The sequence below is a fragment of the Mus caroli genome, unplaced genomic scaffold (assembly GCF_978045245.1).
Source record: "Mus caroli unplaced genomic scaffold, Mus_caroli_1 scaffold_10, whole genome shotgun sequence".
NCBI lineage: Eukaryota > Metazoa > Chordata > Mammalia > Rodentia > Muridae > Mus > Mus caroli.
This window is the reverse complement of record NW_028227265.1, coordinates 111406929-111432950: the sequence shown is the minus strand read 5'-3', so window position 1 is coordinate 111432950 and position 26022 is coordinate 111406929. Positions and strand designations below refer to the sequence as shown.

At 41.0% G+C, this 26022-nt stretch overlaps 1 protein-coding gene across 1 annotated transcript in view; it reads left to right on the top strand.

Moving 5' to 3' along the window:
* Csmd1 (CUB and Sushi multiple domains 1) overlaps window positions 1-26022 on the top strand; it is a 1626901-nt gene that overhangs the window by 1416670 nt on the left and 184209 nt on the right. The window contains exons 27-29 of the mRNA XM_085844142.1: window positions 16955-17146; window positions 21672-21810; window positions 25039-25226. Coding sequence (XP_085700268.1) covers window positions 16955-17146; window positions 21672-21810; window positions 25039-25226 — 519 coding nt within the window. The remainder of the gene's footprint in view (window positions 1-16954; window positions 17147-21671; window positions 21811-25038; window positions 25227-26022) is intronic.

The window sequence follows — 26022 nt, the reverse complement described above, 5'->3', positions numbered from 1 at the left end:
AATTTTTAAAATTATCATTACTGGTCCTTTCCCCCTGCCTTAAAATAGTGCTAAGAGTCTAGGGCTCGGGCGGTAGAGTGCTTGCCTGGCATTCATGGAGGCCTGGGTTCATGTCGGCTCACTGTATAACTGAGCGTGATGTTGAATACCTGGGATTATAGCAACTGTAGGTGGAAATGGGAGGACTAGGAAGTTCAAGACCATTCTCTGTTACCTAGTGAATTTGAGAGCAACCTGAGTGACAGGAGCCCTATCTCAAAATAAAATAGAGTTGGACAGGATGGGATAGAATTAAGAAATAAAATAAAATACAAATATTGAGCTAGGAACATTGTCCTCTCCCCTGCCCCCAGCTGCTGCTGCTGCTGCCTCAGTGTATGAGTCAAGGCCCCAAAGGAAGCAGAAGGTGCCACATATTTCTTTACTTCATGTAAGACAAAATTCCCTCTTCAAGGAAATAAGCCATTAGTTCTGCGAAGATATTACCCATCAAATGTCCATTGTCCTGCCTGCTTAGCATAGCGTGTACAATGGGGACATACTGAGGGCTGCAATTACGCCCACTGTAATCAGCCAAGCACTTTCCATTACTGTGTAATTACCATTTAATCATGCACGAAACACAAGAAAATGGAGTTCGTTGCCCAAAACTGACCTTCCTTCATGAGTTAAGTCAACTTGGACTGTTGGACCATTTCTCCAGTGCCTGACTAGAGCCACCAGCTTTTGTAATCTAAGGAAATGGTGGGAGTAGCTTTGCAAGCTGGAACTCTGCTGGATCAATTTTGTGATGACTCAACGGCAGTGGCTGAGGGCTACGTGACTGGGGCTCTCTAATTTACTTTATTGAAAGATAATTTAATAGCCATGTTTTCACTTAAAAGTAATTGGTTGTTTACAACAGGGGGGAGCCTTTGGCCTTGCTAATTGCTGGATGGGGTAGGACTGTTTTATGGGCAAGAAACGGTTAGGAATCAGAGGCTTGCAAGCTGAATTTCCAGATAAAGATAGCCTGTAACAAGTGGCTTTGTAACCATGGTGTCTGTCTGCTTCCTCAGAACCTTCTAGAGTCTTGCAGAGAGCAGACCACACAGCAGCCCCTCCATTTCAATTATTCACAGAGTCCCTTCTCTCACCTGCCCTGGATATATGCATGTCTTCTCATGTGAGGAACTGCATGAGGCCAGCTGCTCTCTTTATTCATATTGTCATGGAGTTAGTACCTTCTTCACCTAGCTTAAACAAAGATACACAAGAGGTGTAGCTATAGTCTGTTCTGCTTTGTCAGTTTGTAAGATGCCAATTAATTAACTTTGCTTGGGCATCTGCAGATATCTTTAAAAGAGAACAGCGCCCACTCTGGACACTCTCCATGCCAATGGCCTAAATTTCCAACAAGGCTAATATCCCGGTCTGTGTTACACAGCTACCTTTATTCTAGTCTCCATCAAAAAGAAGATCAGTTCATGGTACTAACCCAGATCACACTGAGTTTGGCTTCAGGAAAGTCTTTTTTTTTTTTTTTTTAAATCTCAGAGTACAAATCAAACCAAGCTAATCTTGTATGGGAGATCCAGGTTGCCAGTTATGGTAGAATGTGACCCCCCTGCCCCCAGAAGAGATTATAAGTCGACTATATGTTCAAGTGGTGAACCCAGGTTCTCTCCTTTTCTGTCCTTACTCACACTCCATGTCCTGTTTCCAGGCTTTCAACCCTGCACAGTACCTTCTATGGGACTTCTTGTTCCCCTACCACCAAGTTCCTTCTGCCTGCTAGGGTGCTTACTTCCAAGTTGCACATAACTAGCGCTCCTATGAGGAAACCTCAGAGCGGTGGGAAACTGCTTCCTTATGAATGGCATCCTTCTCCTTCAGACAGTCATGATGATTATTCCTACAAACATGTTGATTGGTCCTTCTGTTCACAGAATATTGACCTGATTGATACCTAGACACCCATATTTACCACCTGTCTCCTGATGTCACCTGACACCTGATGGCATTTTGTCTTCACTTTTTCATCCAACACATGGCCTTGGGATAATTTCTCCTCATTCATTACTTTTCAGCTATTGCTTCTGATGATTCTATGGTTTTTCAAAGAGGGTGTTTGTTCTAAAAGTTACAGTTCTTAGCGAGCTCTGATTACCCAGGAATCCTCCCTTAATGAGACATATGTAGACTTGCAACTTAAAGGGGCTTGAAGACATTTCCCCCAGATTCATGCACATTTCTTATTCAAATGGTTAAAAATCACTGGGGATATAGGAATGGGTGATGTATTGGGTGAACATGAGACATACACATACTAGTAGTTTCTCACTAGTTGCAAAGAAAATAGGATGTGTGTGTGTGTGTGTGTGTGGTGTGTGTGGGTGTGTGTACAATTTAGCAGCATTGCAGTAGACACATAACTGTAAGTATAATAAAACCCACTTGCATTTACTATGAACTGTGTAAGAGCAGAGGAATCTCAGATGTAGATGCACACTGCTCATAGTTATGTAATCTTCAGACTAGGCAAAATGAGCCCACTCTTTGTAGCTGGGCATGGCTCCATTTGCGGCAGGCTGTAAACTCAAGAACGTATACCAGATTCCATTAGCATCTGTCTCCTAGTTAATTAGGCTAAATTAGGACTTAACACTCTTTTTACTGCTGCACAGTTTTAGCAAGCCTGCCCACAAAGGTGAGGACACAAAGGCACTTTGATGTGTTTCCTCCAAACACTGGATTGTGATTACTTATTCTCAGCTCTGGAGGCACGCTGACTCCAGGGAAGCATTTTGTGATAAACGATTCAGTCTGCGGTTCTCAAATTAGATTTCCCCCTCTCTTTGGCCTCCTGCTTCACAACACTCAATTCAAACAGACAACAGAGCGATTCTCCTGATGCTTGCTTGGCAGGACAGCCACAATCCCGCAGTTTTGACTAAGAAGCAGGAGGAGCAGTAAACGCCTGAATAGCATGTTGCTGTGCCAGGGTTACTGGGCTGGTGGATATTTGCATGCTGCTAGCAGCTAAGGTGATGGACCTCCTGACATTGTGAAGCAAGCACCTGTTTCCAGTGACACATAGGCAGATTTCAGGATGCTTAATGGAAGCCATTAATGATTTCCCCACCTCTAGTCCGCCTCTGTCAATAAAAGCACTGTTATTGCTTGCAGCAGCGAGGAAGCTGAGAATCAATTTAGCTATAATAAGAGACATGAATAAATGTTTTCAAGAGGGTCTTTGCATAGGAGTTAACATTTTCAATTGTTTTGATTTTATTTGTTATAAGGAAACTTAATCTAAAAAAAAATTGAACAAAGGACCTTGTAGTTCATGAATATGGAAATCTAATTTGAAGGCATTTAAAAGTTTAATTCCTATTGAACACAAAGCATTTAAAAATATGTTTAAATTGCATACAGATTTTAAACACCAAAAAACAAAGATATTTAACTTTCTAAAAGTTCTCTTTTTTTAATTTTTGATGTGATGAAATGAAAATTACTAACTACTTTTTGTCTCTGCATATTTATAGCTGCCCTTTTGTGAGATGCTTGCTTGAGTTTATAATGAGTATGGACTGTAAGCAATGCACAATGGTTCATATCTGTGAACATGGCATGGAAAACCCATTCAAAAAAAAAAAAACAGCTGATAATCGCTTGTGTCCCCATGTTTGATGTGATCTCATTTGATCAGCCACATTGTATCCTATGGAGAAGACACAACTGGATTTCTTTCCAAGAAGAGAAAGATAGTGACACACATGTTGAACTCTGATATATTCCATTTCCATGGCTTATTGGGAGTGTAGTGTTTGAGATAAATAAAGAGCTAATGTTACAATGTATAAATGATGACATTAGAATGTAACTATGAACCATGGTTAAATAAGAGGAAGATTATAAGGACAGTTACAAAAGGATAAATGACAGCTGGATTCCAAAGTAAAAACCGCTGTATATGTGTAGCGTGAGTGTACGGGGAGGGGAGTGAGAGAGCCTAGACTAACAGCTATATCAGCAACCTTCTGGAACTGTATATTCTCTCTTAATTATCTTGAAACTTGTTCACAGGATTCCTACTGGGTTCTTGCTTTTAATGAAATTTATATGACTGTACTATGAAATCAAAGTGTTTGATTTATTACTTGAAGATTTTTAGTTACAAAGCTTGATATACTTATCTGTATGGTAGATATACCGTGCAGCATATTTTCATCGACACTAAGTACATACCAATAGGCAAGACCACAGAAGCAAAGTCACAGAGTTAGAGCAATGGCTGAGCCACTAAGAACCTTTGCTGTTCTCACTGAGGACTAGAGTTCAGATCCAAGCATCTATACAGGGGCAGCTCACACAATCTGTAACTCCAGCTCTAAAAGATCCAATACCCTTTTTTTGCTTCTATGGATACCCAAAAACTTCCCTCAACCCCCTCAGAGAGAGAGAGAGAGAGAGAGAGAGAGAGAGAGAGAGAGAGAGAGAACTAAAACCCCAAACTCATACATATATACCCATACCCACCCATACCCTCACATACATACATACATACATACATACATGCATACATGCATACATGCATACATACATAAAAATAAAAAACAATTCTTAGAACAAACAGAAACAATATAATTTACCATGTGGAAGTATCAGCCCAAGTACTTCAGTAAGGACATGTTCTAAGTATGCTGAGCACTATTTGTACCAGCGTCTCTGTCCCTGTCTACACATGTATCTTAATACTTCCCTTTCTTCTCACAAGCTAAACACCTTCCTGTTCTAGGATGTTGTATACATCTGTCTAGGGAATCGTTGTCCTTTTACTTATTCATCTTGTCTTTCTTCCGGCTTACAGCACCAGCCTCCTGGGTAATAGGAACTGTGTTAACTGGAACAGGCTTTTGTGTGGTTTGATGTTCTTTAAATGCTTATTATCCAAAAGAAAGCAGCTACCATGACCTGCTGTGAGCAGTGCTTGTGTCTCTTCAAATCTGTCAACAGTTACAGAAATTTTACAACTTGAAATCACCAGTGCTTCTACCAGAAAAGAACATTCAGAAATGTAAAATCTGTGTGACAAGTTCGGGCATCTTTGAATTTTTAAGTTAAACATGTGTGTGCATATGAATTCCTATAATGAAAACTATATTACATGCAGCAAAGCAAGTGCCCATTATGCACCGCCAGGCCAGTCACACTAGACATAAGCACACACATGCACACAGAGAGAGAGACAGAGACAGAGACAGAGACAGAGACAGAGACAGAGACAGCGACAGAGAGACAGTGACAGAGACAGAGCTAGATACTAACTGCACAGCCACACAAGTTCCATCATGTGGTACGTTTGCCTTTCTAAGTATGATGTATTCTGAAGTAGTTCAAAACTCAGTGGTAGTTTTAGGAGTGTAGCCTTTGTGTGGGAAACCACACCGTATTTGCAAACTTAGCCACACTGGTTGACTTGGGAGCAGGTTAAAATGGCAATCTGGAGTACCCCAAAGGAGAGATAATCTGCCTGCTCATAACCCTGATGTCAACATCTGTTTCTGCTCTTTTTTCATTTTGATTATTTTATCATATTGTGGGAGGCTCCAGCAGCATCCAGCTCTAGGGTTGGCCTTGTTCCCCACTTGACTCTGTGGAAACTGACCTTGGTGTCTCGGTAGTCAGCAGTTGGTTGGGTTTCTTTGAAATACTCTACCCAGGGGTTGTAATAGTTCAGCATACTTTAATCGTACATGTGGAAGACCATGTGGACTATTTTCTGTTCTGGACTATTATGAGCAGAATCTCCTTTGACCTTGGTCATTCTGCTGAAGCTTCCAGGAAGTTTGGCTCCTCTTTGAACATTTGAAAGCTAGAACCCACATAGCTCTCACATTCTCATTCCTTCACTCAGGAGCTATCACCTTCAATTTGCATGGAACATTGCCCACAGGCCAGAATCTCTTGACTACCTGATGTAATATTGTTTTTAGACTGAGGTGTGGAATATGATGGAAGGCAGGCTGGATCCTTCCTCAACTCCTCATTGCCAATAGGTGGCACTCTGTCAGGACACTTTGTGGGCCTCCTTAAACCAGTGGAGTAGGGGACCCTCCCCTCCAATCCACACAGCCCTAATCTCCCCATCCTCTCCCTTGTTTCTGCTGTAGTCACCCTCAAAGCTCCCCGATTCTCTCCCACTCCACAGTCCCTCCATGTGCATCCTGATCATGCCTTTGTCTCTCTCACATATTAAACCCAAGTCCTGTACCATGCTCAGAGCTCCGAAGAGACCCACATCTTTTCTAGCTGAGGTCACACCCCCTCCTCTACCCCAGCTTCTTCCCTGTCCTCTAATCACCTTCCCCAACGCCCAGTTCCAGATGTCCTTCCACTCTGGAGGGAGTGAAACCCTTTTACCACAGAGTCAAAATGGCTGCACCATGTCCTTTGTGCCACTGCCTTGGTCTCTACATGGCTTCTCCACTCATTATTGTCTTAGGGGACCTTCTTTAAAGAACTCATTGGGAATCATGAGGTTTCAGAATGTTCCCTGACCCTTGGGCTTGATGCATGATCCTCTCATCTGCTGCTGTAATCCAGGTAATTCACAATGAATTAGAAGAGACACATATCTAGAATCTGAGGTTGCAAAGGTTAAGTCCATAGAACTTGCCTCTGGTAAGTTCCTCCATATTTCCCAGTGACAAAGGCTGAAGAACAGAAGAGAACATAGAAATGAAGCTAGCCCTGGCAAGATGACTGACTGTGCTAACCTAGGATGAGAAATCTCTCTGTAATATCTCACAGGCCATCCTCAAACTGAGGAGAGACCTGGCCTCTCCTTCCTCCCTTCCTCCCTTCCTTCCTTCCTTCCTTCCTTCCTTCCTTCCTTCCTTCCTTCCTTCCTTCCTTCCTTTCTTCCTTCCTCCCTCCCTTTCTCCTTTTCTTCCTTTCTTAGTTTCTCTCTCTCTCCCCCACAACATCTTTTAATAGATCTTATATTTATTTGATTTAACATTTTTGTTTTTACTCACCCACATAAATATAAGCTCTACAAGGATAAAATTTCTCATTTTTTTTCTCAGTTCACACCTCAGACCTCAGCACATAGTAGGTTCTCAGAATATTCTGGATGGCTTCCTAGCCTAGGTGAATGAATGAAAGTACAACCCACTTCTAAAACAGACCAGTTTCCTTTTTGCATATTACCAAGCTTTGAGAAATGGGAACATCTTCTTAGTTGACACACTATCTTTGTGTTTGTCAAGAGTCATAAGGAAATGTTGCAGAGCGAATCCTGTCCCCCTGGATGGGACTGCATAAGAGGATAACTTTGGTTGAGAAGTGTACAGGGCTAGTTTTTGTTAAGTGAGAAGAATTTAGAGATACACTCATCTGATGCAGCTGCCCTGGATATTGACAGTGCAAGGGTAGCCAGGCAACAGAGATCTTATAGGGCTGATAATCATCAAAAGCCAGTGTCAAGGCTGTTGAGAGTAGAGAGCAAGATAGAGACACTACTGGTGATTTCTTGGTGGTTGTAAATGAACAAGATGAGAGTAAAGAATAAGAACAGATGATTACATCGGGTGACAAGGAATGATTAGATAGGAATAAAGCTTTTCCTATATAGATTAAACCTCAAAGGTTGTGGGCTCTTCTCTGAAATATGGTAAGTTGTTCTGGGAAGAGCAATGCAGCACTGGAAAAGGAAAGTGCACACTTCACCCCCAGTGACTGAGATGGGTAACATTTGGGTACAGAGTTAGTATGTGCTTGTTTTCTTCCTTGATCACGTTTTATATAATAATCAATATCCTACAATATACTTTGTGCATTCTAATAGTCTGTAATATGGTATAATTTCAGTTATAATCTATGTCTTGTTTGTAAATTTTGCTATATTTTAACTTGATCTGATTATCTCAGCAATAGTCTTCCAGTATATTCTCAAACATGTTATACAAATGCAGGTTAGTTAACATTTGTAAAAAGTAAGCACCAAATGAAATCAGAAAAATGATACAGAAATCATTTAGATTAAAAGAATTAGAATAAACAGCATGTTTCCCTCTTCCAGACGTCAAAGGCCAGATACTGCTTGAAACTTCTTAGTCCTGTATCCTAAGTGCATGGAGTCTTCAGAGATAGGACCTTCCCCTCCACCTTTGGAAAGCAACCAAAGGCAACAGCAATAGCCTACCTTGTTTTGGAGTCACTTGTATTCTTCTGGCTAGTAGCTTTAGAGGAGAATTCTCACACCTGGTACTGGGTTTTTTTTTTTTTTTGTTAAGCAATTTTAATCTTATATCTATGGGTGATTTGCCTGCCTCTGCAATCCATTTTTTATCTGGGGCCTGCTGAGATCAGAAGTGGGTGTCAGATTCCCTTGGAACTGAAGTTACAAACAGTTGAGAGAGTCACAAAACAAACCTTGTTTCTTGTTTTGTTTTGTTTTGTTTTGTTTTGTTTTGTTTTGTTTTGTTTTTGGAGAGCAGCCAGGGCTCTTAACCATCTCTCCAGCCTGAGTTTTTATTTAAGTCAGTTTTTATTTTACACTTGTCCAGGATTACATGGTAGCTGTTGTATGAGGAAAGTACTAGCTATCTTCAGAGTTACTTGTTCATGTTTTACACCTGTAAGCAATCTTTCTCTTCACTTGGCAGTGGGTTTTTTTTTTGTTTTGTTTTGTTTTGTTTTGCTTTGTTTGGGTTTTTGTTGTTGTTGTTATATTTTCAAGCTTGCATAAGTGACTATTCAGTATATCAGCACCCTATTCAACCTGGATACTTTGTGACCTACAGCATGTGAGCCACTCATCTGAGTGTCTGGTTTATCCTCCAGAAAGACAGGAAGTTAAAAGCCCTGCTTGCTCTAATACCTGTCATAGATCCAGGACAAGTGGGGAGTGAGGGATGTTTTTCTGTGGGGATAGGTCACACTTGAATGAATATGAGAGGTAGAAAGGAGACAGCCATGGAAAACAGCCAGGATTTTAATTTGGGGAAGTAGACTCATGCACAAAGGTGGTAAATGAACAATGTGTTCACCCTAGTGATAAATTAAAGAATTCACAATATGCTTTGTAACTGGCATGTCCCTGTCTTCTAAAGTGGCTCTTCTGATACTCCTCTCTGCCCTCTGTTAGCTGAAGACCAAGTGTCTCCTCTGGAGGGATCCTGTCTCTCAAGAAAACCCCGAGAAGGAGGGTGTGGAGCTCTCACAGTTTCAGAGAGCTCAGCTACGGATCACATGCCCAGGATGGGTAGAGCTAAACTGGTTCCCAAGGACACAGAGTTCTGCTGTGTGCTGTCACCACTGAAAGCTGATCAGGGACCCATCTTTCACTATGACATTCTGACTATGTCCTGACCTTGTGTTTCCAATTTCATTCGTCATGTGTGAACTCAACTCTCATGCCCCGCCCCCCCCAAAAAACAATTATTTGCCTTTAATTCTCTGGGCTTCTGATGTTCAAACCCTCAGCCAGAGGAGGGAAGAGGTCAAATCCTTACTGCCCATGTGTCCACCCAGGATAAGGACTTTGTATCCAAGGACTCTGAATTTCCCCAGACAGAGGTACCTCTGTCTGGCCAGAGGTAACCTAAATAGAACTTTCAATGAAAATTCTGGGGCCCACCAGCTGCAAACACATCTCCTTTCTCCTATAAGTTCCTTGAGCAAACAAATTCTTTTATGCTTCTACAGACCTCTAGCCTGTTATAAAGAACTAGTCTCCATGAAAACATAAGCTGTTGCTTCACCCAGTACCATGGGTAGAACTTGACCTACATCTGCATATCAAAGGGACAGCTCTGAGGTTGTGCCAGTCTCAAGACTGTATCAGTCTGACACATGAAAAAAGAAAGATCCTGTCATGATGAAGGATATAAATGTGTATAGAAGCATATACCTAGGAGCATGTATATACATGCACAATGAACATATTCACATATCCTGATATGCACATATATGCATATAAGGATACATACATGCATGCACATATATGTGCATGCTTATGCACATATCCATGTATGTATCCACACAGGCACACATACACATATGCCCATATGTATTTATGGAAACACAGACATGTATACATATACACATACAGCTATACATATGTACACACAAATATATATGTGCACACTCACACATATATCTATGTGCACACATTCATATATGCACATGCACACACATATATATGAACATATATGCACATCTACATCACACAGGTATATATAAATAGAGTATATACATACATATCTATGTAGGTGTGTATATAAGCATGCACACACACATGTATGCAAGTACTCAGGCACATACACATGTATCTGTCTACTCACAGACAAAATAGTGTTTTCTTCCAGGTACCTGCTTCATGGCCCCCATGTTGTACACTGCAAACTGTCAGGCCAATTATAACACAGTGGCCATCTCACATATAGGAGATAGTTTTTTTTTTTTTTTTTTTTTTTTTTTTTTTTACTTAGTTACTCAGGTTGCAAAATGAATTTTGTCTCTGTGTGTTTCTGAGTGTGGTGGGTAGTGACACCATTTTATGTTTCCACAGATGTCATAAGCATCACATCTCCATAGACAACTACATTAGAGGGTGCTCAATAGTGAGAGCATAGTAGCCAGCCTATCACCTCAATACCTCGGGAGCCTCTGGATTGGTTCCTCCCCTCGCATAAGATACCATATTTTGTGGCTGATTGAGCTCCTGGCACAACGTATTGTAGTACCTGAAAATAACAGTACGTTTTCATATGGCCTTTAGACCTTCCCTAGATATATACAGTACTTAATGCAATGAGATATTCTGTAAACAGTCCCAGAGAGATGGCAAGGCAAATATGTCTGTTCATGTCCAACAATTTTCAAGTTCAAGGATCAGAAACAATAAACATGGAGGGTCACCTATTCTATGAATTTAGTCACCAAATATGTCTCAAACGAAGATGTAAAGGCATGTAAGGAGAACTTCATTCATTTAAAAGGATGTAGCTTGAATTCTTAATATCTGTTCTAGTAAAACAGAAAAATTGTTTTTATGTAATTAATGATTATACTTCACAAAGTCCCTAGAGCCAAATTGACCACCTAGTTAGAGATTTCCCCAAAGGCCAATTGGCCACCTAGCCAGAGATTTCCCCAGGGGCAAATTGAAGATCTTGCTGAAGGTTAGCAGCACTGCAGCCTTTTTATCATGGGAGAATTCCACACTGTAACTGCTGTGACTTGCCAACAAAATGTGAGCTATGTCACAATCACTTAGAAATTACTTGTGCGATCACTGCTCAAATGTGTGGAATGGGTCTGTATTCTGCAGGGCTGCTGCCGCCATGTCCTTCAGAACCAGTGGTTGGAGAAGGGTCTCTATGGCTTGGAATATCCTGGTGATCATAGGAAAGCAGACATCTGAGCATCAGTCAGCTCAGAATGCCACTCTTTCCCTACGAGACTGTTGGGGAATGGGTAGCATCATTGACCAGTCCGTCAAGATAGTGAGAAGCTTGAAAGGTTGAGACTCTCTCAGGTCCCACCTGGAGCAATTCCTGTCCAGTAGAGCATCTTTGGCTGGGAGGCATGCTGATTTTTGAACAATGAGGTGTATGTCCTTTCATGAGGAATAGCTTTCCCTGATTCATAACTAGAGGAGAATAAAGTGAAGTTTGTTTCAAATATGCAACCCACAAATTCCTCCTAGCTTTGTAGAAAACTGTTTTCTTTCCCCTTCCTCAACTCTCCGGATTGCTTTTTAAATCCAATCTGGATAACCCTGGGTACTTTTTATTTTTTATTTTACAATTCCAGAAGTCTAAGAGTTGCAAGTGCATTTCAACAGGACTTAGCCTCAGTGGTGGGCTGACTAGTCATCTCAAATAATCCTTGAAAGTGTGCAAGCAACAGGAACATCCTATTAGGCACACGGGTAGCTAGCTTACTATACCCGCCTGAGAGCTGGAAGTACTGAGAGTTATTTGGTTATGGTATTTCTGTTTAGCATGCAACACGGGCTGCATGACAGCCTGACTTTCCAAGGCCTCAGCTGCTAATGTTCATCAAAATTGCAGCGATTCTAAGGAAAAGCTTAGTGAAAAGGACCTCTTCAAAGATGCCAAACCTCTTATTATTAACAGATATTCAGGGGTCCATAAGAGCTGCCACTTCACACACGTGTCCTCCGTGGGTCTTTGTTTTGGAAGAATTTTAATCATTCTTTGCGTAAGGGAATATGTTCTGTGTTTCTGTGAATTCAGAATATGCCATTTCTGACTGTGATAAAAGCTTGTTTCTGGTAGGACAATGATAATCCTGCTGTCCTGCAGAGACGCAGAGCAAGGGGTCTCAGTGGAGACCTGGACAGTTGCTCATCTTACCTGACCAGATTCTTTCAATATTTAGGAAAGTGTTATTGTTATCTTGATATAACCTGGAATCACTTGGAAAATAGAAACCTCAAGTGAGAATCTATGCACCTGAGATGGGCCTAGGCAAAGAGCACTGAAAGAGATTGTCGTAATTGATAATTGATGTGGGAGTGCCCAGCCAACTGGACAAAACTATCCCTAGGCACGTGGCCTTGACCTGTGTAAGAAAGCTAATTGAGCATGATCCAGAGGTGGAGCTAGTAAGCTGCATCGCATTGTTGGACTCCCCGTTCTGAATCCCTCCAGTGATGATCTGTGACCTGGACGTGTAAACTGAACTAATTGTTTCTTTTCTTAAATTAATTTGATTATAGTCTATATCACAGCAACAGACACCAAACTAGAACATAATTTGTTCCAGAAGTGAAGTATGATGATCTGACCATGACATCCTGTGAGAAGATTGTGGAGGCATTTGACACCTTGGGCTGGAAAAGCCAGTGAATACTCAAAGCTTAATGAGCTATTACTCTTGAAGCTTGGACAATAATACTGAGAGTAACTTAGACGGTGAAGAACTGGTTCTTGAAGTTTCAGAGGAACATAAATAGGACATTGAGACTTCTAATGTGTTATTTTTGTTTACAAATCTTTGGTTTCTTTCTGGATCTGGATAATTTCACTCAGGATTTTCTTTTTCTAGTTCCATCCAGTTGCTTGATAATTTCATAATGTTATTTTCTTAATGGCTGAATAATACTAGATTGTGTAAATGCACTACATTTTTTATTTATTCTTTGGGTGAGAGACATCAATGTTGTTTCTAGGTTCTAAGTATCATGAATAAAGCTGCTAGGACCATAGCTGAGCAAGTGTCTTTGTGGTAGGATGAAGTGTCCTTTGTGTATATGCACAGGAGTGGTATAGCTAGGTCTTAAGGTAGTTCAATTCCCAATTTTCTGAGAAACTGTCAAATTGATTTCCAAAGTGCCTGTACAGGTTTGCTCTCCGACCAGAAATGGAAGTGTATCCCCCTTGTTCCACATCCTCACCAGCATGTGCTATCACTTCTGTTTTTTAGTCTTAGCCATTCTGACTGGTGTAAGATAGAATCTTAGAGTCATTTTTATTCACATTTTCCTAATGGCTAAGAATGTGTTTAACATTCCTCTGTTTCTTAGCCATTTGAGATTCTTCTGTTGAGAATTCTGTTTAGATCTGTATCCCATTTTTAAGGGATTATTTGGTTTGTTGATGTCTCCCTTCTTGAGTTCTTTATATGTTTTGAATATTAGCCCTCTGTCAGATGTGGAGGTAGTGAAAATCTTTTCTCAATCTGTGGGCTGCCAGTTTGTCCTTTTGACAGTAATCTTTGCTTTTCAGAAGCTTTGCATTTTCATGAGGACCCATTTATTAATTGTTGATCTTATTGCCTGAGCTATTGGTGTTCTATTCAGGAAGTTGTCTTCTATACCATCACATTCAAGGCTATTCCCCACTTTCTCTTCTATCAGGTTCAATGTAAACTCACTTATAAGTAGACATAAACTTTAAAGTAAAGGATAGTCATGCTATCCACAGACCCAAAGGATCACTCTAGGGGTGAGGTTAAGAACCTACTGCAATAAAAGCTCCCAGGAATCACGAGGGTGACCCTAACAAAAATTCCTAGTAATGGGAGATATGGGGCCTGAACTGGCCAGCCCCATATCCAGGTTTCAGTGGAGGCATTCAATACTGACCCAGCCACAAAACCTTCAACCTGCAATTGGTCCTGCCTGCAAGATGCAAGGTGGGATGAAGGTGGCACAAAACTTGTGAGTAGTCAACTAATGACTGGCTCAACTTGAGACCCATGCCACGAGAGGGAGCCCATGCCTCACATTGTATGGAGGGCCAGAAATCAGAGTCTGGATAGCCCAGTGACATAGCATAGAAACAAGCATGACCAGAAAAACAATCAATGAAATGATTCCTAATGACTCATCTTCTATACTGGTAGACCAGAGCCTAGCAATAATTGCTATCAGGCATATGTTATAGTTATATAGCTTGGTGTTCTTGTGGAACTACTAAGAGTGGGGGGAGGAGCTGTCTGACTCTTTGGCCTGCTTTTAGGACTCTTTCCTCCTATTAAGTTGGCTCACACAGTTTTAATATGCAGTGTTATACCTAGTCTTATTAATATCCCATGACTGGTTGATAGACCTGGGAGGCTTGCCTTTTTCTGAATGGAAATGGGGAAGAATGGATCTGGATGAGAGGAGAGGGAGAGATGGAGGGAGAGGTACTTGGAGGAGAGGGGAAGGTAGAAACTGTGGTTGGAATATAATTTATGAGAGAATAAAGAAAATTTTTAAAAAATGTGGTTTCTGGTCAGCTAAGGCTGAAACAGGCTATGATTTATAGGAAACCAACATCCCTGGGGTAAAAAATCTTGTGTAAAGTTTTCCCTTGAAGTCAGCACAGAGAAACTCTAGTTCAGGGAAGTCACAGTTGAAGTTTAAGCTGACAGTTGAACTCAGCAGTATATAAGAACTGCCTGCCTACTTTGCGCTGTGCTTGAAAGCATAATATACACAGGATTGGCAAGAACAATGAGAATGGCTGAGATCAGGCACTATGTGGCACAGTTGAAATCCATGAAGAAGGACCAGGAGTCAATGATAAAGGGGTAGCCTCAGCCACAGTGGAGAACCCAGGATTAAAGGCTTGTATCATATAGCAGGGTTAGGATCTCTGAAGAGAGTTCAGGTCCACATTGGTTGAAGTTGCAACCTGTTGCAATGGAAACCCAAAATACTGGAGATTCCAGGACCATGAGACACAGACAAGGACAGCAGCACATGTGGGTTGGGGCCAGCCTGATGCTCCAAGACAAAGCATGTGTACTCCAGAGCTGGAGATCTGGGGCCCCAGAATCTCACAAGTGACACTGAGATGTTAGACGCTGTACTATTTGTACTGCTAGATCTTGGCTTTACTTTGATATGATTGCTTTGTATGCCCCAGTTTTTCCTTAGAATAAGAAAATATATAATTTAATTTTATTACTTTACATGAACCTAAAGAGAAGAGACTTCAGGTATTTTAAAATACACACATAAGAGGAGAATAAGAGGATTATGATATGACCTTGTGGGCTTGGGAGAGGGTTTAGTAGGTAAAGCGTTTGCACATAAAGAATGAGGACCTTGGTCCATCTCCTAGTACCTCTATACAAGCATAGGTGTGATGCTGAGTGCCTGTAACCCCAGCACCAACCAATCAGGATAGGAAGATTTCCCAGAGGTTTACTGGCCACACTATTTAACAAGTCAGTGGGGTACATGTCTAGGGGGAAACATTGTCTCAAAAATTAGAGAATGAACTCTGGCCCCTTTAAATCCCACATGTGAGCACAAATACTCTCATACACATGAATGTGCACAAACACACCAACAGACAGATAGACACATGAGAGAGAGAGAGAGAGAGAGAGAGAGAGAGAGAGAGAGAGAGAGAGAGAGAGAGGAGAAAGAACTATGCCCACACATAACCCTCAGAAATATAACACTGTTTACGGGGCTGATCATTTAGCATTGGACTTATTGAGATAAGCCTACTCACTGAACATGGGGCTACCTTTTTGCCTAGACTGGGTGGGGAATAAACATCCTCCTGCCTTTACTCCCCAGCACTGGGGTTACCATTGAGTGCTACTGCATGCCTGGGTTCTTGCATGGGTGCTGGAGATACAGAAGTAGGTCCTAGTGCTTGGACAAACAGCAAGTTACCCAATGAGCAACTTTACCAAGCCTCCTTCCCTCCCTCCCTCCCTCCCTTCCTTCCTTCCTTCCTTCCTTCCTTCCTTCCTTCCTTCCTTCCTTCCTTCCTTCCTTTCTTTCTTTCTTTCTTTCTTTCCTTCTTTCTTTCTTTCTTTCTTTCTTCTTCACTTTCCCCTTCCCCCACTCTCTTCAACTTCTCCACATCCCTCACTGTGCTCCTTTCTGCCCTTTCCCTCTCCAGTCCTCCCTCTCTTTTCCAAGGACATACCTTCTGGTGTTTTCTAAAGACTAAGTGACTAATTTACATGGCTTTTTAAAATGTGCAATTGATCATTTTGCTGGAAAGTAGTAACCTGTGGCTCTGTGGTGCCTTTGATAAGATTGACCCCTGGCCCACTTCTGCAGTCGCTGTGACATGGGTCACATCACGGAAACCTTCCCCTTGCACTTGCAGTCTCCAGGTTGAGGCTACAGTTCTTTAACTAAATCATTTAAATTGTGATATTTATAAATTATTATAGAAGGGCAAACTAGAGGGGAATGTGTGTATAATATATACTAAGTATAATAAGATAAGATTGATATTTAGGATTTCATAAGTGGGCAACTTTCAGTAAGATTTTATTCATCATGAGCAGAAGCAAAGGGCATAGCATTGAATCCTCCTCTAAAGGAAAGACCCCTATCCGCAAGCTCCCCAGAAACATTTGGTGCACCAAACCAACACCGAGTGCTGTACCCTAGAGGCAGCAGCCACCCCTGCAAGTGTGGAGACCTGCTTCTCAGGCACCTGAACAGCTCTCCTTTGCTCTTCTGCAGCTTCCATTGCATCCACCTGCAATGACCCTGGGATGCCTCAGAATGGTACCCGCTACGGTGACAGCCGGGAACCTGGAGACACCATCACCTTCCAGTGTGACCCTGGATACCAGCTCCAAGGACCAGCCAAGATCACGTGTGTGCAGCTGAACAACCGTTTCTTCTGGCAGCCAGATCCTCCTTCATGCATAGGTACTGGGCCCAGGGAATGGAAATGTCACGCTCAGAAATGGATGCAGTCAATGCATGCTTCAAATCTGCCTGCCAACCTTTGGTTTCCTTAGGAGAACATTTCAGGAGCTTCTTAAATGGCCTTGGGCTCTCTGAGACAATGCAGACATTTTATTGCAAACCTCTATTTTATTAGATGAAATAAAGGATGTTCTTTCTTTAATGTACAGTAATTGACATTTATCTAACATTTTCCTGTCCTTAACAGTTCTTATGTAAATATATATCAACCAATCCAAACTTAAAATTTTACGTGGCGCAAAACTTATAAGCCTACCACTGCTGGCCATATGTTTAATATAAAACACACCTTCAAGCAAAACATACTACTGAAAAGCACTTTCTCTTTTCAGAAGTATTTTTTTAATAACATCTGTACATTTTAGATAGAATTCTGAAAAGCAGATATTGCCCTTGGAGACAATGAAAATAAATAATAAAATTATGTAAAACACTAATTAAAATTCTCCATCCAACTTATTAATGTAGTAACAAATGGCTTTGCCAGCTATGGTCATAATAGACATCTAAGATGATCTTCAAAAATATGATTTTAGGAAAATAGATTTTTTTCATCTAAAACAGGAATTACATGTAAATTGCCCTTTGTTCTGCTAAACATTTTAACATAAAATGTCTATTTAGAGTATTTAATTGTAATTTCAAATAAAATTTAGCTAAATATTATTATTTTAACAAACTATTTGGCTTAGTTGGTACTTCTAGATATTCTGCTTAAAAAATATGGAATTTAATTGATCTGTGACAAAAGGCTATGGCAGAGAAGTGAGGGACTCTCTCAGGGTCTTGAAGCCAGATGAAATTCAAGAGCTCTGTTATTAGCATCTGGCCTCCAGGAAGGCCAGCCCTGTTTAGCCATCTCTGTATCTTCATAACCCCTCAGCTGTGAGCACAGTCAGCCTTTTGACGCTCACTCCATTAACAGGAGGCTTGTGATGCTTTGGGTATTTTTCAGAATTTTGCAGCTGTCATTGTGAATATCTTTTTTCCTCGGTGAAGCTCCCTGCAAATGGAGCTTCTCTTCCTGCCTTTTATTGCTCAGCTGTATTGTATGTGTGTGTCTATGTAATATGTATATGTCTATATATAAATGTCTAGGTGTGTATCTATGTAATATGTATCTTTCTATATGTGTGTGGTGTCTGTGTTGTATGTGTATTATGTGTCTGTTGTATGTGTGTCTCTGTGCCTGTATTTTTGTGTGCCCATGTCATGGTCATTGTGTGTTATACATTGCTGTGTGTGCATATGTGTTCTATGTGTATCTATGTTTTTCATTTACAGCAACCCTACTCGTCATTATCCATGTTTTGTTTTGTTTTTTATTCTCTCTGACCAGAAGAACACAACTTAGGATCATGTTTTAACCTTATGGTCTGAGCAGGAAGAGATACCTTCTTTTTGTTTTAATTTACATCTTAGGTTAGACATGGGTCTGAGCCTTATCTTTCCATTTGATGACTGGCTGTGGGATTTGTGCATTGTAGACTGGCCAGCTAACTTCCTATCCCTTTTCTTCATCATTAATATGCTCTGCTTTCTTTTTCTGTAGTGGCTCTCTCTACACCCACCAGTTCCCCATGACACATATTTTCCAACATTTGCTGTTAATTTCCTCAATATCTGCTCCCTCTTCTTTTTCTTTCTGAAGGCCCCATGAAAATGGAACTTCTAACTTGGACTTTCAATCTTGAGTGCTCTCTCTCTGTCTCTGTCTCTGTCTCTGTCTCTCTCTCTTTCTGTGTGTGTATGTGTGTGGGTATGTGGGTATTGCATGCGTGTTTCAGTATCTGTCTTTGTGTATGTGTCTTTGTATGCTGTATGGTGTGTGTGCATGAGTGTGTTAGGTGTTATATGTATATGCATATGAGTGTGTTGGAGATATATATATATATATACACACATACATGTACATGTATATGTATGTGTCTGCATGTTATATGTATGTGTAGGTGGATAGCTATAGACATGTATGTATTATTGTGCTTACCCATGTGTGTGTGTGCATGTGGATCCTAGGAGTCAATGTCAGTTGTCTCCTTTAACCATCTTACTTTTGAGTCGCTCTCTGAGGACGGAGCTCATAAGTTTGCCTAGCCAGGCTCAATAGCAAGTCCTGAAATCCATGTATCTCCACCCTCCCACATCATCACTATGGTTACAGTTATTCATGGCCCACGCTCAGCTTTATACATGAGTACTGGGGGAACAAATTTGGGTTCTCATCCTAGCACACTGTGCACTTTATCTTTGAGCCCTTTCCTCAGCAATATGGATGAGTCTTAAGGGATGAAGTCTCCACAGTAACTTTGATCATTGGAATGGTGCATCCTGTCCCTCACAACCCTCCAGTTTTGCTTTGCTTGGTCTCTTTTGTGAGAGTCCAAATTCTATAGAGCTCTAAAAAGTATCCATATGTCATCAATCTGCACATCTTATTTGATGACTGGAGATTGCCCTGACCCTCAGGATGAGTCTTTAAAGCCTCAGTGTCTCACACCATGGTGCAAGTGCTCCAGGGTTTTGTGAAGAGATGTTGGTTGTCTCATTAGAGTAGAGTTCTGTGCACCAGCTGTGTGGAGTGGGAGCTGACCTGTGTGATGAGCTTGTGTGTGCATGCATGCATGCATGCATTGAGTGTATACAGGCAGTCCAAGGTAGACTTTCTAGACTCTCTGAAATGCATCTTCTAAATTCTAATCGTATCTGAAAGGTTTTATGAGCTCTCTAATTAAAGTCTAATGAAACTAAAATGAAGGATTCCAAACTCTGAGAGAGCAAACACGCCGAAACAGTGCTACTTAACCTCATACTCTTTGTTAACACCCTCATTTCGTGGAGCTCCTGGGACCAGCAGGGGGAACCAGATTCCCTGTTGTTTCCTTCAAGTCAATATTTGAATCATAGTCTGAGCACCCCTCTGAGACAGTGCCCCAAATCTGTCACTTTTCATCTTTGAAGCCCTGCATGGAATAGAATCTTCTCAGCTTCCAGGCACTTCCACCCTCTACATCAGTAAGGCTACTCCGTCAGATCCCAGTTTTTGTGCCAGGTGCAGTAAGCATCCATTCTAAGTGCAGGGTAAAGAGTTGCCACGAGAGCTATGAAGGAACCACCTGATGATGACCACATCGCTGTTAAGAAGGAACTTCAACTTCATCCCAGCACAGGGCTTCCTATTCCATCAACATGTTTCATATAACTTGAATGTACTCTCCATGCCACCCAGCATTTGCACTGACCAGACTGAATTTATTACACAGAACATGATGATTGTACTGTACTTCTCCTTTTGAAAAATTGGATTTTCAGGAATGTTAAGTGACTGTTGAAAGTCCAGTCAATACTGAAAACTGTGGACTACGTCCTTCCACCTTCTTTAATTTCATTTACACAAAGAAAAACCTTTAGAATTATTAGGATCATGTGGTGACATTCATGAAGGGGTTTATATCAAGTTTGTCTTTGAGGACATATATGCATTTGTGTGTACTTGCACATGTAGAACGTGTGAGGGTTCAGTAAATGATTAAATTTGACCTAGCTGGTGGTGTAGGCTCATGCCTATAACCCTTATACTTGGGAGGGATGAAAATCATGGTGGTTGCAAGGTCAGCCTCTCAAAAATAATAGGTAGGTTGGTAGATAGTTGATGGATAGATAGATAGATAGATAGATAGATAGATAGACAGACATTGATAGATACATAGATAGATGAGAGAGAAAGAGAGAGAGAGAGAGAGAGAGAGAGAGAGAGAGAGAGAGAGAGAGAGAGAGAGAAAGAGAGAGAAGAGATGTTTGAAATTTTTCTCTAAACCTGGGCTGTAATGTAATCCAAGCTTCCCAGTGATTACACGGAAAGGCACAGACTTGGGGGCCTTTATTAACTTGTCTCCATATTTGTAGGCAAAATACATCTTTGATGGAAGTGTGGACAATTACACCATTTCTTTTTCTATTTCTATTTTTATTTTTTATATACATACATGGTAAATGTTTATTAAATCAGTCAATGTTAAAATAGCAACAACAATTGTCTCACCTCTGAGAGGCTGAGAGCCTGGAAATTGGTCATTAAGACTGGTTGCTCATCAGTCAGAGCAGACCCACAATGGATCTACCCACACTGAAGAGTCCAACAGCCTAGTGACTGTTCAGTCCATGGGACTGGATGCCTCCATGGTCTCTATCTGATTCCTGTAGAGCCACTGGTCTTCAGCCAGATAGAAGACTGGACACACTGGTTCTGGTGCCAGTGAAGGAATCCCCATGGGCAACACCAGGGTAAACCAACTTAGTGTCAAGAGAGAAGGCCAAGTGAGCGAAAGATGAATGGTCTTCCTTCTGCCAAGCCCTTTTAATCAGGACTAATTGCACCAATTCTAAAAAGAATTACCCACATGTGTTTGGTATTCTGGATCTCTGCTTTAAAAAAAAATTCTCCTGTGACTTTGTTCTGTGACAGCTGCTTGTGGTGGGAATCTGACAGGCCCTGCTGGAGTGATTTTATCCCCAAACTACCCACAGCCATACCCTCCTGGGAAGGAGTGCGACTGGAGGATTAAGGTGAACCCAGACTTTGTCATTGCCTTGATATTCAAAAGGTATGTGTGCTGCAGACGACCTCTTTTTAGTGGGATTTTAATACCGTGCCCAGCTCACCACATTTGTTACCTCAGAGTGTGCAACCTTCCAGGCAGTGAATCATTAGCTCAGATACCCAGTCAGAGGCTGGGTGGCAGGGGAGGAGAGATTTCACCTTGATGAGCAGGGTTCTACATGAAAGACACACATGGGTTTCTTTCATTCATTAGCCATCTGGTCCACGGTGTGTTTTGTACATGAAGGCTTCAAAGAAGTTGTTAAAAAACATGCTGTGGATGCTGGAGAGAATACCCCCCTTAACAGCCCATTTGCTTCAGCCTGCAGAGGCTTTTTTTGTTTTGTTTTGTTTTGTTTTGCTTTGTTTTGTTTTGTTTTTTTTCCCACAGTATGCTCTGCCTGACAGTCCACAGGGTGATGCTGTTTCCATCATTAAAACTGTTGGGATGAAGTAGAGATAAAAACAGAAGATTCGCCATATCAGTGTCTAAGGAATGGTCATTCATCCCTGCTACACTAGACGATCAAATTCAGTACTGTAGGATAAACTCAAGTCAATTCCATTGTGGCTATGGCTTAAATGGGAAATGCCCTCTGCTTCTCCTGGGTGAACTCTTGAGCACCAGATTACGGTGCTGATTAGGGGAGGTTTAGAGCCTCCTGAACATGAGACCTCATTCATAGCATACAGTCATATAGGAGGAGCCTGGGGGAGTGGTTATATCATAGCCCTGCTCACAGCTAGGCTGTCTCTGGGACACCAAAATATAAGTGAGCCAGGCCATAACCTCTGACCTTCATGGCTGGAATAAGAAGCAGCCATGCCTTCCCAGCATTATGAACTATAGCCACTGGACGAAGAGCCAGAATATATCATCTCTTCCTTTGGTTGCTTCTGTCAGGCAGTTGTTCACTGTGAGTGAAAATAGTTTATACAGTAATGTATTATTACATTAGTATTTACTATAAGGTAACTAAATTTTAGTGAATCCTGAGATCTTATCCAAAAACAATGCTTTGATTTCTTTAAAAAAAAAAAAAACATAAACTAATGTGATATTCTAAAAGCTAAATAACTGAAGGGTGGTGGTTGCTAGCTAGACTCTTAATCCATAGTTCAAAGAAGACTAGATATTTGATTTCTCTGGAAGGGAACAAGCTCCTTGCCTAGGGCCTTTGAGCCAACACTCAGCCCCTCAGGGGTGCTAGCCTCCCTCGGTTGTCTCTGATTCAGGAAAATTTATGGGTCTGAGACTCTGCATTAGCCAGTAGCTAGGCACGTTCTCCTGAAAGTATTTCTACTAATAACCAAAAGTACAAATACTTTCAGGACGCCCGGCCAACATGCAAAATGAGGGGCCTGAGCCGGTTGGAGTCAGCCATGCAATTGGACATTGCGGTGTTTGGTAGACCTTCCTTAAAAGGTGGATGTCCATCTGATCCCCGGAGTTAGAGTGAATTGACCCTTGAATCTAAGCAGAGCCTCATTACCCAGTTTTACACATCCCCTGTGGCAATGACCAATGATGAAAGCCATCAGTTCATTTGATGATCAATAAGGACATTTATCACAGGAAGGTTCTTTGCTGTGTTTTACACACATGTCTGAAAGAAATACAACACAGATAATCCCCAAACTCTTGGGTTCTGAAAATCATTAGCTTGTCTCCTATCTGTACTACATTCAGGCAGCTTCTCTGAGCTTAAAATCTTTGTGTTAAGATGAGCACCAATCTGTCACTGTCTCAGAATCCATAGGATGGGAAGGAAGTAGGCAGAATGGTGTATGGGGACAAGGGTGCTCTAAAAGGAAGAATCTAAGGCACACTGTTAAGGCCTCCATGTGTGGGCATCAGCCACACAGTCTTGAGAGGACTCCCCAGAAGACTGGATTCTCATGTTTTCTTGTGAGGATGATGAGAGTCCGACACTAGCAAATTGGAGGAGAGTATTCTAGGACCATAGGGAAGTGTATGCTGGTACTGTTGACTGCAGAGGCACAAGGCTTATCACTGTCCCTGTAGACCGTATTGTAATGCTGATTCACTGCCACTCGAAACTCCCTACATAGACTGGGTTAGACGTGGGCAAGTTACTAAGGTTTATAGGTATATAATGCTATGGAAAGTGGAAATAAACCTGACTATTACAAAGGAAACTGGAATTAATTATAAATTAAGCACCAGGACTCTATGTCAAAACTAGTGTACAACCAAAAAGAGGTTCAGCACAATTTTTTTTTTAATTTACCATGGCTGATTAAATTTCAGTATTCAGTGAGCAATTATGACCATAATCACCTTTGCTAGACACTGCGGATGGTACAGGAGCAGATTCTAGAATTATCCATGAAAATGACCATGACTAAAATTATTTTTCCAGTAAAATCAAACATAGCATGTGTGATTACATCAAATCCCTGAGCTTTGTACCTCTTCTCTTCCTTCTTCATGTCTGACAGCAGCAAACTTGCAAATAAAATTTAAATTTACAAATTTATAAATTTACAAATAGATTTAAAAAACCAACAGTGATGTCACTGTGACCTTTGAGAAGAGCAGACAATGCAGGTGGTAACATGGACTGGATGTTAATATTAGAAAGGAAGAGACAGACAGACAGACAGACAGACAGACAGACTGTGGGAAGGAGGAAGATAGTGAAGGAATAACAGAAAGATGGATTGAATTATTCAATGTGGTTAACATGATAGTGAATGTTTGTGGGAAGAAACCATAACCATTGGTCCCCATACTAAGGAAACAATAATAATTACAGTCTTTAATGTAAAAATAAACCAATGAGAGGTTTTTAATTTTTAACATTTATAATGTATATTTTAAATCTCAAAATCCTCACCTAATAATCAAGATTCTGCACGAATCTGTCTCTTTTGAGTCTGGCTTCCTTCAAGTTGCCTTTATTTAATAAGTTCATGGGAAGAGGAAGGGATGACACACCAGTGCTACTATTATTTGTTTTGTTTTAACTCCACTCAAAGCTGTCTACTATTGAATATTTTGGCCATTATGCAAAACACTGATAGAGATTATGACAAATGATACTTCTAATTTAGCGTGTTGATTAGTGTTGTATTTAATTTTGATTACTCTAATCATTTAAATTATGATACAAAGGCAAACTAAACTGTAATGTGTTTCCAAAAACGTACTCTAAGACAAGAGGTGAGTTTGTGTTGGGGACATAGGTGACACTCTCCTTCCTTGTAGTTTTAGCATGGAGCCGAGTTATGACTTCCTGCATATCTATGAAGGGGAGGACTCCAACAGCCCACTGATTGGAAGTTTCCAGGGCTCTCAAGCCCCAGAGAGGATCGAGAGCAGTGGTAACAGCCTCTTCCTGGCATTCAGGAGCGATGCTTCTGTTGGCCTGTCGGGATTCGCCATTGAATTTAAAGGTGCGTGATGAGATGGACTTGTGGGGAAGTTAACTTGTGACAGGCACTGCTTCTGCTGTCAGCATTTCTTCATGAGATCCTATATCTCAAACACATGTGTTCCTGACCTGCATGCATGAGTGGTGTGTGTATGTGTGTGTGTGTGTGTGTTTTGGAAGAAGAGAGCCCCAACTTTCATGTGTTAAAAATATTTCTATCTCTGATGGAAAATAAGAGAAAGTGGAGAAAATGTTTTTGGCATATTTTTTCATCTGAGGATTGATTGTGACAGGAGCAATAACTGATTTGATGACATCTGAGAATCATTTGATATGTGTTAGAATTTTCTGATTTGTTTCCTTAGGAGGCCTAGACTTAAATTCACTGAGATAGTATTGCCTCAGTCTTCTCATTGAGATACTACCCATCACCCTCTGTGTCTTCCTCACTCAGAGGTACAGACTAGATGAGAAGCTCTGGCCCAGGCAGATACTCATATTTCAGATACTCAGATTCATTGTCTGTGGATGCTTTGGGATTTATTGAACTCCAAGGAAAACAGCCACACTCAAAAACACCCTACCCCAAGCTCTTTGATATAGAGTCAATGAAAACAAATACCACTGTGCTATATGAATTCATGTATAAATGAGGGAAGGGACAGATTAAGACACAACAATAATTAGAATTTAGCCTGATGTTATCCATAGTAATGAGGATTTGGGTAAAAATAAGTAAGCAGATAATTTAACTAATTGCATTTATTGACATCATTAAATTTGAAGTGAAAATTATAAAATAAAATGAGGGTATGTTT